Source organism: Leptonotus elevatus, chromosome 2 (assembly GCF_054856555.1).
Source record: "Leptonotus elevatus isolate MCC_2025b chromosome 2, RoL_Lele_1.0, whole genome shotgun sequence".
In the NCBI taxonomy this organism is placed as follows: Eukaryota; Metazoa; Chordata; class Actinopteri; order Syngnathiformes; family Syngnathidae; genus Leptonotus; species Leptonotus elevatus.
In genome coordinates this window covers 3,675,984-3,691,675 of record NC_141240.1, presented here as the reverse complement: position 1 = coordinate 3,691,675, position 15,692 = coordinate 3,675,984, and the positions used below count along the sequence as shown (strand labels likewise).

The window sequence follows — 15,692 nt, the reverse complement described above, 5'->3', positions numbered from 1 at the left end:
TGTACCTTGAGGATGATGTCAGGTCTAGGAGGTTCTGCAGGAGGAGACAAGACGTCTCCTCTCATGGTCTGCGAGTGAAGACGATATCTCAGGTAACCTCCGTATGATGACACCTTGTCTCCCAGGTAAGTCTTGGGCGCATACCAGTGAAGGTCCTGGTACACATCAGGAATGTCGCTAAGGTCGGCCTCCACCAGGTCCTGATCCGGATACACGTTAACTGGTACTTCTTGTTTGTCAGCACTGAGTAGCACCCAGCCTTCCATGTTCATGATCTTTCGGAATAAGAAGAACATGGCAGGAATGTGAATAATCACACTAAAGGGGAGGGCGTTTAATTTGGTCTACCTCGCTGTGTCTCTTTTCTGAACTCCTGCAGCGATCCGTGGCACGGAAGCAGAAGCAGCTGGTGCAACCTTTGGGGTTGGTTGGGTCCAAGTGGAATGTACCAACTTTACACTGGTCACATCGAGAACCCTGGACGTTCTCCTGATGGTGGCAGTGTGGGGAGACACATTGCATCATTTGTCACCATAATACAAAATAAGTGCAGCAACTTTTTTTCCTTTAAGGTTGCATAAAACCACAAGAGCTAGTTCAGCGATCAACTACTGCCAGCAAAAACAAACAAACAAAAAAAACTTTAGATGGAAATAATTGACTGTTTTGTTTCATGCTCACCTTGCACAGACATTGTCCTGTGAAGGAGTTGCACACTTCTTCCTCGGTTCCTGCCTCATTACAGTCACATGGTTGGCAGTTTGGGTAACCGTGGAAGCCAGATGCACAGCGGTCACATTGGCGACCCACCACGTTGTTCTTGCATCTGAAATGCGTTATATAACAATAAGTCTTTTTCTCACACAAACTCAGGCTAGTGTTGTCCTAAGTCTTGTTTCTTGTTGAAAACACTGGGAAAAAGAGCTTGTTGCAACATGGCCCTGGCTGATCGCTTATACTCTGCTGCCACCTGCTGGCCGTTTTTTGTAAGAACTACCATTGCTTTAAGCGACCTCTTCATGTCAGAAGCTGTATCAAAACCTTCTGTATGCTCTAGCAGAAAAAAACATAATGAGTTTGGTTGAATGAGTTATAAAAGAAAAAAGATGCCAACTCTTCTGTTACAGCTAGCTTGCTTAGCTTAGCCCTTCTTCATCCTCTGCTGTGGGACTGACCACTTAGTAGTGGATTCACTAGCACCACTAGAGCAACAAATTGGTCCTACAATTTGTGTTTTTGTTGGACATTTAAAAAAAGCATCACACATATTCTCACCTGCACTGTCCACTGAGCGTATCACAACTGAAATTGGGCGCCACGATTCCAAGCTGGGAGCAGTTGCACACCTCACAGCCAACCAGCGGATGGCAGCCAAATGTCTGCGGCTCGCACTGGGTACACTCTGGCAGAAGGGTCCGTGGTGGGCAGATGCATTCACCTGACAATGGCTCACACAGCCTGGTACCACAATTGCACTCTAGCACAGGTAACAACACAGTGACCAATCAGGTGACCCGCTCTAAGTAGGGAGTAGTTTCTTGTTAAAAATATTGACACAAATGAGGAATATACATTAAAATCACCAAATTCTAAGAATAATTTTATAATAACTATAAAATGTGCAAATAACTGATTTGAACCAATTAGATGGCTTTACTACTACAAATCAATGTTTTAAGCTTGAAGTCGACTAATTGCTCATCAAAAAAGTGTTCCAAGGCACAATGTGGATGCGGTCTCTTCCGAGTCGCTACGCAGCGTTTGCTAGAGAGAGGCTTTAGGCTAAAGCTGCGCTTAACATATAGATTCACTAGCTATTGTGCACCACATATTGATTTGTTTTCTGCGGAGGTGGCAGTTCACGATTCTCCCGGGGTTGGTAATATCGTTGAAACTGTAATTAATTACTCACGAGCCAATAATTATTTATCAGATAATCCTACCGTAACAAACTCATGCCGCAAATATCGCGGCTCTGAATACAAAATGGTATGCAGGCAATGCAATGTTATTAATATTATGACCAGGAATTCTGTTATGTTAAATAGCTCAGATCAACCTACTGTATAAAAACTCGGTCATATAGATAGATCACTTTCTTCGAAAGACCTTGCTAGTTGATAACCTAATAAGAGATCATAACCTTAACCTGATTGGTCTGTGTGAGACGAATGAGAATGAAGATAAGACAAATTCACAATATTGCAAAATTAAAATCATTAGCATTAGTGTGTGGAATTTGCAACCCCTGGTGAGTGACCTCAACACTTCCCCAGGGTCAAATTAAATCTGAGTTGTTTGGCAAATTTCCCTGGCTTCAACACGAGAACAATGTTGTTTTTTCTGTAAAATGTTTGGGGGAAAAAGAAAAGAAAATCAAAGCTTGCACGAGAGGGAAATCGTCAAGAGTCCCGAGAGGGAACACAAATATTTTGCTACAGATCTACAGGTGTGTGTGTGTGTGTTTAAACATTTAAATTACAGTAATTTCTACAAGCCGCTACTTTTTTCACTTGCATTCGACCCTGCAGCTAATACAAAGGTGCGGTTTATCCATCAGATCACAAGGGAACGCACTACAAAGAAAGCGCAAGAGCGTCAGGCAGAGCAAAACAAACCAAGTGAGCCCAAATACAGTAGGAGAAACAGAACGAGAGCGAGACAATTTGCGCCCTTATTATGGAAAAGAAAGTAGCGGGAACCCGGTTAAACGTTAAACGTTAAAAACAACTGCGGCTTACAGCCAGGTGCTGCTTATATGTGTAACAAACTCGAGTATTCCCCAAATTTAGCTAGCCCGACTTATAGTCAGGTGCGCTTTGTAGTCCAGAAATTACTGTATATCCCAACTTCATTGCAATTGGGGTTTGTATATTGTCCTGTCCATGTGGACAATTAAAGGCTAAGCTGCTGAGCCCTTTTCAACTTGCTTGTCTTATTATTCTTTTGGCAAAAAAGCCCTTCCTCCATTTGCAGTTGAACAACTATTTGACGAAACCTTTGCAGTACTAAGTAAAATGAGGAGGACATTGAAGTGCGGAATGATTTGCTGGGGCACTCACGTCTGCAATCGGGGAAGCCCCAGTACCCCGTGGCGCACATGGAGCAGTCTCGACCAATCACGTTGGGCTTGCAGCGGCACTGGCCACCAAACGGTTCGCAGGCGTCACTCTCGGCGCCAACCTCATGACACACACATGGTAGCGCGCCATTGTTGACAAAGGCAGATAGAGACGTGGCGGAGCGGAGGCAGAAGGATGATGCGCTGGATGGACTGTAGGGAGGGATAAAGGCAGCAGTAATTACAAAAATCAATCTTTACTTTATTTGTGAATGCATCCTTAATGTAGGCTTTTGTCACATTCAGTAGTGTGCTACCAGTTTAAAGACCTTTAAAAATGAAGTACCGTAAATGCTATAAAAACATGCCTAGGGAGTATTAAAAAGGGTATTTCTAGATCACAGATGTTACTCATTGTGGGGGTTGTCTGAAATATGACACCCACGTTGAAGGTTTAATTTAATTCTAAATTAATTATAGGGGAGGCCGTACAAGAGTAGTCAATGCGGGAGGTAATTAAGCTGTGAACAAGAATAGCAGTGGCGTGAGGGGTGAGAGATGGGCATAGGCGAGAGATGTTGCGTAGATGGAAATATGTTGAACGAGTATCTTATGGATATGTGAGTGAAAGGAGAGTGTATTGTCAACGGTGACACCAAGAGGGAAGAATGGGTGAGTTATTGATGGACATAGAAAAACTATTTGGTTTGGTGAGGGAATCAAATCATCAAATTAATTATTTGAATAGAGACCACTACATTTTATTTTTGTAGAGAAAATAATCTGCACAAAGAATATTTCTGAGTCGAGTGTTGCACATAGGGGTCAAACTCTATGTTATTCAGCTGGGAAATGTTGTACCTGGACGAGTTAATTGAATTAAAGTTCATGAACTCATTCATATTTTGGGTGAACTGAAGTAGTGCATTTTTGCTTTGTGAACATGTCTGTGAACAAGCTCATTCTGGGGCAAATGGATGGCTTTGAACACAGTTCATTTTTGTTTCAGGATGCCAGGTTGTCTCTTGTTAGACTACAAGAAGAAAACCAGAGTAAAGACACTGTAAACAAGCCTAAATTAGGCAGAAAATGCCATTATTTGGCAGACAGAGCAGCGACAAACAGTCACAAGGCACACACGTCATCAAAATGCGATGCATTCTTGCATTTTACTGCTTGTATAATTATTTTTGCTCAGTCCATTTTTTGATTTAGTGTTGAGGTTGCCAAACCAGCAGAGAAGAAAGAAAGTCAACACAGATTCAATGTATGATTTATAAAATAAAATCATCTGCTAATGCGAGAGTTACGCTTTTCACTCACGGCTGTTTTAGCCGAGTTGGAAACGATTAAAAAGGAGAATAAAACGCTAAAAGAAACGGTTTTGGATGTCCAATCCCGTAGCATGCGGGAGAATTTAATATTCTCAGGCATATCCGAAAATACCTCTCTACAATCCAGAGGCCGAGATAAAAAAAAATTATGACGACGTCGTTAAAAATTCCTCAGGAGACGGTAAATAATATCTCTTTTCACCGGGTGCATCGGCTTGGAGCCCCGTAGGGGCACCAAACCCCGTCCTATTATCGCTAAATTTGAGCATTTTAATCAGAAAGAATTTGTTAAAAGTAAAGGACGGATCTTAAAGGGACCTCTTTCGGAATGAATGACCAATTCCCGAGAGAGATTAATGAGCGGCGAAAGGTACTGTTTCCTATAATGAGACAAAATAGGCAGGAGGGTAAACGGACTACGATCGTCGTTGATAAGCTATACATCGATGGCCAACTATTCCAGAACCCCAACTCCACTCCCTGGCTGTTGGTGGAACTAAACTTTGTTTGATTATTAGATGTATACATATACTGTATATGTGGTTATAAAACCTAAAATATGAATACTCATTATGTTTAGGCTATATTACAAATATAATACTAATACATAACCATATCTAAACAAAACATCTCGCTTAGGTTACCAGTTACTTGTGTATTAGGGTTAGGGTTAGGGTTTAATCTCCCGCTAATTTCCTTCACGTTCACCTCCCTCCCCGTTTTTTCACTGTTATATTTACTTACACGTTACCTCATATTTTACACAAATTACATAAACCACCTAACCACTTCGATTATATCCTATAACATGCCAATATTAACAAATAGCCTATACAGATATATACACAGGACTGAGTTTATATTGTTTGTATGCATAAATTAGTTCTGGTTTCCTGGAATGTTTGTGGCGCTCGCTCACAGACAAAAAGAATACAAATTTTAGACCATCTCTTAAAATTAAAAGCAGATATTTGTCTCCTTCAAGAAACCCACCCACAAAAATCTGAAGAAAAATTACTTATTGATAAGAATTTTAGTCAAGTGTACTCTGCCCCTTATAACAGTAGACAAAGAGGAGTCTGATTACTCATACATAAGAATTTATTTTTTACTATAAATAATACAGTAACAGACCCATAGGGCAATACATTATTATTCAGGTGACTATATTCAATAAAATATATACATTTGGTAATAATGATGATCCGGCCTTTTTGCATGATTTTTTCTCTCAGCTGTTTGAGTTAGCAGGGAACTCTACTATTATTATTGGAGGAGACTAACACAGTCTTAAATTCATTAATAGATCGTTCTAATAATACAACATGTATAAGGCGATTACAATCTACTAAAGTAATAGGGGAATATATGGATGATTTTGGCCTCGTCGACAGCTGGAGACTTAAAACCCCAACTAAGAAGGAATTTACCTTATTTTCCGCTGTGCACCGGTCTTTTTCAAGAATAGATTTTTTTCTTACAAATAATTATATTGCTGATAAAATTGTTACAACAATACATCCTATTATTATTAGCGACCATGCACCAGTCTCCCTTACCCTACAAGTTGATTATACCTTTAAACCACCCCTGACATGGCGTTTTAACATCTCACTGCTAAATGACGCAGAGTTTGACAAAATTATAAGAAGAGAGTGGGCAGACTTTTTGGAAATAAATTTGGATTGACTTACAAAATACAAAAATACAGTTAGATGATATGTTATCTAAAAAGACAGAGTTTATAATACAACAATTGAGATACAACAACTTTGAATGTAATAACAAATCAGATAAATTTCTTGCAAACCAACGTCAACGCAATCGGGAAAAATCTCTTATAACGGCTATTAAAGGGACCATTGGTGAATGCACACAATCACCAGAAGAAATTAATCAAATTTGTTATAACTATTATCTCAACCTATACTCAGAAACTAATAAGCCTAACCCTGAGCATATTGAGGCATTCCTCAGTAGATTAAATATACCTCAGTTAACTACTGAATATAAAGATATGTTAGATGCGCCACTTACTATAAACGAGTTGTACAGTGATCTAGATAGTATGCCTAATGGCAGAGCACCTGGCCCGGATGGTTATCCGGCTATATTTTTTAAGCACTTCTGGTTAATGCTTGCTCCACTATTCTTAAGAGTAGTAACAGAAATTAAAACTAATGGTTACATACGCCCACACATGAATACAGCAGCAATTAAACATTTATTAAAGCCAGAAAAAGACCCCACCCTTCCATCAAGTTACCGTCTGATTTCACTAATTAACACTGATATTAAAATTATCGCTAAGGCGTTCGCATCTAGACTAGAAACAGTAATCTCGACAATCATTCATAGCGACCAAACAGGCTTTATTAAAGGTCGTCACTCTACTAATAATATTAGGAGGCTCTCTTTAACCTTATTCGCATATCACAGCGGCATGATAAAAAGGGCAGTTATTATATCGTTGGATGCAGAAAAAGCTTTCGACAAAGTTAACTGGTCCTTCCTCTTTGCTGTTTTAAATAAATTTATTCACTGGGTGTCAGTATTATATGATTCTCCTAAAGCTACAGTTACTACTAATGGGATTATATCTCAGAGTTTTACTCTACAGAGAGGCACAAGACAGGGATGCCCACTGTTCCCTTTTTTATTTGCAATATTTATTGAGCCGCTTGCATTAGCTATACACCAGGAAAGAAGGATTCAACTAATTCACTCTGGGGTAACAGAACACAAAATTAATCTATATGCCGATGATATTTTACTTTATTTAGAAAAGCCTGGTATTTCGTTAGGGGAAGTATTTAACTTAATAACTAAATTCTCATATTTATCAGATTATTCTATTAACTGGACAAAATCAACACTACTACCTATTACAGAAAATTCATGGACCCTGCAAGCCAGGACCCACACTACTCATTTCCTATAGGTAATTTAAAATACTTTGGCATAGAAATCTCACCTAAATTAACTGATTTAATTCATTTAAACTTTACTCCACTTCTGGATAGCATTTATAGTGACTTGGAGCGCTGGAATAATCTTCCCATTTCTCTAATAGGACGAATAGCCACCATTAAAATTAAAGTTTTACCCAAACTAAATAATTTTTTCTCAATGATTCCATTTAAACCTACGTCTAACTGGTTCCAGTTGTTGGACTCGACCGTTACAAAATTTTACTGGAATAAAAAAAAAGCAAAGATTAGTCTATCTACTCTTCAGAAAAGTAAATCCAAAGGAGGTCTAGAGGCACCAAATTTTTTGCACTACTATATAGCTAACCAGCTACAATATATCATTCTATGGGCACAACCCAACAGAGATACTAACTGTTGGCTGGAAATAGAACAGAAGGATTGTAATAACCTTAGACTTTTAGATTTACTCTTTATTACTTCAATTAAGCAACACAATAAAAACCCAATGATTTCCGCCACCCTGACTGCCTGGTGGAAGGCACTAGAAATTACAAAAGCCCAAGTGGAGCCCTGCGGGCTTTCTCCCCTATGGCATTACCCCGACTTTCAACTTAACAACCAATCGTTTTATTTAGGTGTGTGCGAGCAGAAAGGAATTACACATCTCCACTTATACACATATATACATCCTTGCTCCAAAAATACAAACTAAAAAACGGAATTTTTTTACATTATCTGCAAGTTAAAAGTATGATAAAGAAACAAATTCTAACACTTCGGGGTACGCTCCAATCGCCTGTTTTAGCTTAAGATATTACAAAGCTTTCTCCGACAACAACAAAAAAACTCTCAAAAATATATAAGTTACTTTCGTACACTGATAAAATGTCTTTACCCATCTAGAAATGGGAGACAGACTTGTCTATAGCTCCGGAATCTGACTTTTGGATTCAAGTTTGTGAAAACGTATTTAAAATGACAAAACACACAAATTTACAACTTATCCAATATAAAATTATTCATAGAACATACATTACTCAATATATGATGAAGAAAATAGGACTCTCAGACTCCATTTGTCTCCAATGTTTACAAAACACTACAGACACTTATTTTCATGCTTTATGGTTATGCACTTCTGGACTAAAGTCTTAGAAAAACTTTCCGCTATCTTGGACTGTAGGATATCTTTATCTCCAAACTTGTGTTTGCTAGGTGACCTAACAACAACTGACTTACCACGTAAACAATTTCAATCTACACTTGTAGACCTTACTATAGCGAAAAAAACAATTCTTGTTAACTGGAAAAATAAACAAACTCTGAATATCGACCAATGGTCTAACCTCCTCATAAATCACATTTTAATGGAAAAAATATCTGCCTCGAATAAAAACCAAATATCAAAATTTATAGAAACATGGTCTACGTATATAGAATCTTTTAATCTAAATCTGGTTACTTAATTCTACCTTTTAGCGAGAGCCACCACACCGCGATAACTTACATTGCGGTTTCTGTATTTGGGAATTTGTAACTAATGGTTGTGTTTTTATAGTCAGGAACCCAAGTTGCTGCCAGCAAGATCGAGCAGACTACATCAAATGACACCTTACAGTCACCAACTCCTCAAGATTCACTTCCAATGTGCACTAAGGGTTAATATTCGGAATCACTGCATGCGGTGCTCTCCCTGGTGTCCGGGGCGGCACCGCCCCGGCTCGGTCCGTCGCTTCGGGCCCGGCTATGCGGTTCGGGGCCTGTGGGCCTCCGGGGTTCCCCGTGGTTACCTCTCACCTTCCCCTTCCTCCCCCTTGCTGCCTCTCCCTCCTCGCCTCTCCCCGCTCGTCCTTCACCTCTCTGTCCCTTCTCCCTCGTCACCCTTCCTCCTCCTCCCCCCTCTCTCTGCTGCCCTGACGCTGCCCCTTGCCCTTCTTGTCGTCTCCTTCCCCCGTCCAAGATATTTATAGCTCTCAACAGTGTCTACTGTCTGGCCTTTAATAATGGTTTGCTTTTTGGGGTTTCTTTCTGAAATCAAAGCACATTTCCTTAGTTTTTTGTACATTTGATTGCAGGATGGCTTTATAACACCAATCCTCAAAATCATCAACCACAGGGCCATGGGAATCCTCATTGTCCTTAAGGAGACTGACTATTAGTGAGTCATCTGCAAATTTCAACATGAATCTGTTCTAATGCCCACTGCGGCAATCGTCAGTATGAAAAATATAGAGGAGAAGGGATCGATTAAAATGTGGGACTGGATGTTAAAAGCAGATGAAAAATCTGCAACAAATAGCAACTTTGGATGGCTTTTGTTGCCTTCAAGGTGTTTTAAGACCCAGTTTAATAAAGTGGCAGTGGCATCCTCAACTCCCCAACCAGCCCTATAGGCAAACTGTCAAGGGTCAAGTAGATGTTCAATTTTTGATCTGTCTCAGTTTTTAACAAAATACTTCATAACAAGGGAAGTTAGAGCCACAGGTCTGAAGTTATTAAATGTACAATAAAATATTTTCAAGTTTTCATACATAAAAGTGGAGATTTTTTTTTAAAATGCATCTTTTAGTCACTGATTCAGTAATTTTATAATAATTTAAATTAATGAGTTAAAATAAAAAAGTATAGTAAAAAAATAGTGTGATATTGATTTGTGTTGAGGTAATTTTTCTGACACTAGATTAGATGACATAATTGCATTTGTAAGACGTTGGTAACTTGTGAAATTTTGCATATTTTTTAAATTGTAGAATACAACTTGACCCCAGTCTCCACAAATATATGCATTATTGTTAAATTTATTACTGCTAAATTTTGACGCGGACGTGTCTGCTGAGACGTTATATTAATTAATATTAATTAAGTGTGGAGACGTGTATCGTGCGGTACGCTACTGAGGTTCCACTGGTAGTAAGACTAGGAGTGCTCAGCTACTCACCTGATGAAGAAGCTGTTCAGGCCGCAGGCGCTAATGAAGTCATAGGACTTGTCCAGAGGGTCCTCGCTCAGGTAGTTGGAGCTGTAGCTGGACTCAGGCACGACTAGCACATAGTCCTGGAAAGACACGGAAAAGACATCCAGGAAAGACAACGCTGAGATGGTGGTGCATGGGAGGGAGGTCAAAGTGTGTAGGATGTTTAACAAGAAAGATGACAACATGGTTCATGCTTGTTTGCTGACTAAATAATTAGTGAACCATAGGCCTTGGGATTGGATTTCTAAATCAGTAGGGTTCTTGAGTTGTGTTGCATTGTGTGGATCCAGTGTTACCATTGCAACTCACCAGCCACAGTGTTTTATCTGCAGGAACCTGCACAGTGAGGAAGAGCTTGTGGTCACTCACGTCAAGGATGATCAGATTTTCTGAGACCAGGACATTTCGACAGCCGTATGCGTGCGGGCAGAAGGATGCATTGGCATGGCCTGATGCAGAGTCACAGAAGAAAGTCGAAACATCAACAAAAACAATCCAAACAGCCCTGGCCACGTTGGGGTGCTGGCACATTGGGGATAAGAGTCAGGTATGGTTCATACAAAAGGGTTCTACTGAGGATATTTTTGAGAAAAAAAAATAGACATCTAACATACAAAATATTTTACCAGGTTTAATGTGTGTGCTGAGTTAACATAGTTTTCACGCATGTTTACATAATTTCCTGTGGTTATTTCTTTTTTCACCAAATGAGATTTTGTGTTTTTCCTAGGGATGCACAATAACTATCAAACCGATAAAGGCAGGAAAAATGCTGGCATTTGTGTCGGTCCGATATTGCAAAGTTAGACCGATATTGAAAGCTGCTTCAAATGCACTAACATTGATCTGGTTACTGTCACTTCAGTTCAAGCTACTGCTGCATGCCATTGCGCTTGGCTAGTGAGCCATTTGTCAACATGGCTCGGTGACTGAAATGTTTGTATAAGTTGTACACAAACAACCAGTCGAATTCTCCTCAACCCTAAAATCAATATTTACTGGTATTATAAATATTGAAAGTTGGTGGAAAGATTTTCGAAAGCGCACACGCTACTTGCAGGGTCACATCTACTTAGCTCTGTCGGCGGCCACATGACGCCCGTGGCACCGCCTTGGGGGCGGTCTGCTTCAGACAGCCGTCAGAGTCCTCTGACACTGCATAGTGACGACGACCGGGCTGTGCCTTTTCCTTTTTACAGTAAGGTAAGGGCTGGATACTATACATCTACATGTAGATTTAATTAACACTGGAGTACAGTACAAGTAGACGAGTTCCAGAGAGTTTTTACCGCACTTTCAACATACCGAATAAGATGGCGCGACCATGGATTGTTATTGGGTCTGGCAGGTGGCGAAGGCAACGTATACAAAAGCAGGGCAGCTGAGCTCTAGAAATTTGTAAAATTGTATGAATTTGTTTCCAACAGCCTTTTGTCTTCATTTACCGTGTGTCTTGGTTGCGCAGCCTAAAGTCGTTTGTCTTTTTTTTTCTCCAATCAAATTTCAGCTTCTGTGTGCTATACCAGTATGAGTCATTCTACCAGATGAGTCCGCAAGGTTTGATAAAATGTTTAAGGCACAAAAATGTTCCAAAATATCTTTCTAATGCTTAAAGTTTTTAATTTCATTGTTGTTGGTAGCATGATATATGAGTAAATACAATATTTTTTAAGAGTGACATACTACATTGCTCAAAAAATTTAAAGGAACAAAGCAGTATTTGGCTTTTGTTGATTATGGCGGCACCTTTGGACAAAAGCGGTATTGTTTTCCCTTGAATTTCCCTTGAAATGTGGTTCCATTTCCCATAAGGCCAAGCGCATATTATCGTGAAATACGGACGTCCAAGACGTCCGCAGTTGAACTGAATTACATTGTTTCCAGTGTCTATTTTCTATGTTTTTCTTTATACAGCACTGTAACGTTTCTCAAGTATGTTAACTGTAGACGGTGGTTGTGATCTTACCTTCTTTATTGTACACACAAACGGCTGTGCTCCCACCATCCCTCCCTTCCCGCGATGCATTCACAAGCATTCATAAACAAGAAAGAACACAACTTTTGAGTGTTGCGTGGCTAGTCGGGTCAGTGTGGAAAGGCGAACTATCAGGCTGATGGCTATTTATTGCTACCACGCAATTTTCCAATAGCTAACATTAGCATAATTTTTGATTTGAGCATGGAAAGCTACCTTCTAAAAAGAGCTGAGTCCCCGCAAAGGCAGCGTAGTTTGGAAATACCCTGTCTTCCGCCTCGCCAGCGAGTGAAATTCTCCAGGTAGGCTTTTTATCATCATTATTATTGTAGTCTCAGACAAAATCTTCGTTTCTTGGAGTGTTTTGTAGCTTCTGCATAACAGTAATCGCACATAGACGTTTGACTCGACATCCGTCTGGAACGATTGGGGAAAGGCCGTATGGCGTAATGCAGTCTGCACGTTTGTAGTTTTTTTTTGTGTGTGGCAGAGTTCACACCATCCACCTCAAAGTTGTTTAGTGCCAGTAAAATGATACAGACCCCTCAGGCCATGACAAAGGTTTCATTAAACTAGCTGTAAGTCAATGTTTCGTCAGCAGAATTATGAAAATATGAATTGAAAGTTCAAATCCTATTTAGTGTTACTTTAATTGTTTGGATTTTTTTTAGCAGTACATATATGCATAGCATATACACTGCTCAAAACAATCGAGGGAACACTTTGTTCCTTACATTTTTTTGTAGCAGTATATTTTTAATCACTTTCATTAATAATACGTGGCAATTTTCACATGTCTGTATTGACCAACAGCATTTGCATCTAAATAACACCAAATACATTAAAGATTTTTATCAAAAGTTTATTAATTCCACAAGTATAAGTGTGTCACTGATTCCCCAAAAATGTATTTACTAAATCTAAAAACATTATTTTTAGCAAAAATTTACGTGTACGTCCCTCAGTTTATCTTACCACCCCGTCACACTTACTAGTTTTGTCTCTAAATTACTGACAGGCGGTAAAGAAAATGAAAGAAATGACTGATTGTTGCTTTAAGTGACATAATTTGAACCTCTGGAGCAGCCAGAAGAAAGAAGGCAAGTTTTGACTTTCTTATTTTTGTTGTTTTTTCATGTTAGATGAGGATGGTCAAGCTCAACCCAACCACCCAGTCACGCAATATTTATAGGGAAAACTGTTCATTTTTTAAATACATTTTTTAAACACATTTAATGTAAAGAAAATTATACTTTCAATTGGAAGTATACTCTCTTAGGTCAGGAACTTGACCATATAGAGAACAGTTGTGGGCGTTCGGGGGCATGGATTGGGTGTGGTTTGTGAATGGTGAATTGTGCGTACATGACAGCATAAATGTAGTATTTTCAATAGTGTCTTACCTTTCCAGATGTGCCCGCCGTTGACGTAAACCTGGATGGGGTAAGTGGGATGCAGAGGTTGGTGATAGTGGAGGATGAAGACATAACGTCCCAGTGCATGGACATGAGTAGAGTACACTGCTGCATTCTGGGTAAGAGGAAGTACAAACTGTAAACGGGACACAGAGTTGCTGCGTCACTGGAGTGGGTCTATTTATTTACCAGCAGTGAGTCCAGTCTGACGTGGTCGCCATTGTCCACTGCCTGTGGGGGTAGCTCTGCTACTGCCCGGGCAGATGGGTCTCTCTGGGGACTGGGCAGAGGGGCAACGGTGGCGTGGGAGGCCAAGATGGGCTCCTGAATGCTGGAGCTCTGACCTTCCTTCAGGACCAGGGAGTTGGACGGCATTCGGAAGCGTGAGGGCACGCAGGAGGAGCTTCAAGGGAGAGAAAAACTGTTGTGAGTGGGGTTCACCACGTCGTTAAATGATGACGATGAAGACTATTGCACCTGTCCTGGGAGAAGTGCCCATGAGTGCTGATACAAAGGACTTTAGGATCCACATACTCCATGGAGAAGTGCTCTTGAGGAACCAGGTAGATTTTGTGCTACAACAGCAGGACAACAACATTCAATTAACATACCTGCATCCATTTGTGAGCCACTACCAGAGGTTAGACGTGAAATTGATAACAACAATATATGACATCAAAACATAATTGATTTAAAAAAAAAAAGCTGATAAATTAGGAGACTCATTGTATATTACAGTAGGTTGTCTGCGATGTTACAATACATCACAATATGTGCTACAATTGTGTCAACACTGTAGCGCATCAACAAATATTAGCGGTGATAACAATCCGGATGGTCCTTTTCCTTTTTGGCCCAGAAGACAAAACGTCCATGATTTCCAAAAACAATTTGAAATGAGGACTCGTTAGACCACAGCACATTATTCCAGTTTAACAGTTAGTTGCACATCTTTGTGCGCTCACTTAGATTTTTAGCATGTGTGCCTGTGAAACCAGGTTGCATTGTGGGATGTGTTGGCCATTTTGGGCTAGTGGCAGATTGAGGGGTGCTTAACTCCTGGCCAGGCAAGGTAAATTTCACCGTTTTGTTCATGTTTGTGAGTTTTCGGCATGTTTCCGACCTAAAAAATGTGATTCATGTGGGGGGGGGGGGGGGGGGTTGGGGGCGAAATCCCCAAAATCTCCCCCTTATATTATTATTATTCGGTATTGTTTTGCCAAGATACAATCTGTGGTGGTTATTTTGACGTGACTGGCAACTCGCCACCTAGTTGATGTGACTTTATGATGGTAACCGGCCGCTGAGTGGTGTGGTTGAGATGGTTTGCACGTTGCGGCCACGCAGTGGCCTAAATGTGCACATTTGTGTTATTCATAACCGCCTGTAAATGTATACAAGCATTTACGGCAAATCAGAGACATTTACGGCAAAATAACGTTCACGGAAGCATTGCCGGTTACGGCAAAATAATCACGCAAACTAATGCATCAACATAGTGTCTGTAGTAACGTTATGCTACTTTTTCTTATGGTAAAACATTTTAAAATTGTTCTCAAATGTGTAAAATACATGTCTGTCAAATTGGTATGGTTGTACTACACTGCTTCTGCTCGGCCATGGCCGAGTCGTTTCCATTCACAACATTAGCACATTGGCTACCAGAGCCGAAATCACAGCCCCTTCGAGGGAGAATGGTATGGCCTAGTCGTGGCCAGCTATTTACATAAAAGGGACACACACCTAAAACTATATATATATTTATATAATAAATATTAGATCCAAAGTCAATTTTGACGAATGGATGTCACAGACATGTCTTTACACATTTGAGAACTATTTTAGCATGTGGAAAAGTTGAATAATGTGGGAGCTTTAAAATAGCTGAACTGAACTTTGTCTTTGTTTTTCCGGGTCACACTCTACCTGACATTATTAGTAGACTTGATAAAGACCTGTTCTGTTTAGTTCTTACTCTTTGACCTATCCAAACACATGAT

The 15,692-nt window shown here is 39.9% G+C and overlaps 1 protein-coding gene across 2 annotated transcripts in view; it reads right to left on the bottom strand.

The window, feature by feature from the left end:
• Positions 1-15,692, bottom strand: part of lama5 (laminin, alpha 5) — a 166,193-nt gene that overhangs the window by 50,897 nt on the left and 99,604 nt on the right. For both annotated transcript variants that reach the window (XM_086067181.1, XM_086067182.1), the window contains exons 30-39: positions 14,170-14,267; positions 13,882-14,095; positions 13,681-13,807; positions 10,612-10,751; positions 10,267-10,382; positions 3,063-3,274; positions 1,276-1,477; positions 682-826; positions 349-489; positions 6-275 (exon numbers count right to left, since the gene is read on the bottom strand). In XM_086067181.1, coding sequence (XP_085923307.1) covers positions 6-275; positions 349-489; positions 682-826; positions 1,276-1,477; positions 3,063-3,274; positions 10,267-10,382; positions 10,612-10,751; positions 13,681-13,807; positions 13,882-14,095; positions 14,170-14,267 — 1,665 coding nt within the window. The remainder of the gene's footprint in view (positions 1-5; positions 276-348; positions 490-681; positions 827-1,275; positions 1,478-3,062; positions 3,275-10,266; positions 10,383-10,611; positions 10,752-13,680; positions 13,808-13,881; positions 14,096-14,169; positions 14,268-15,692) is intronic.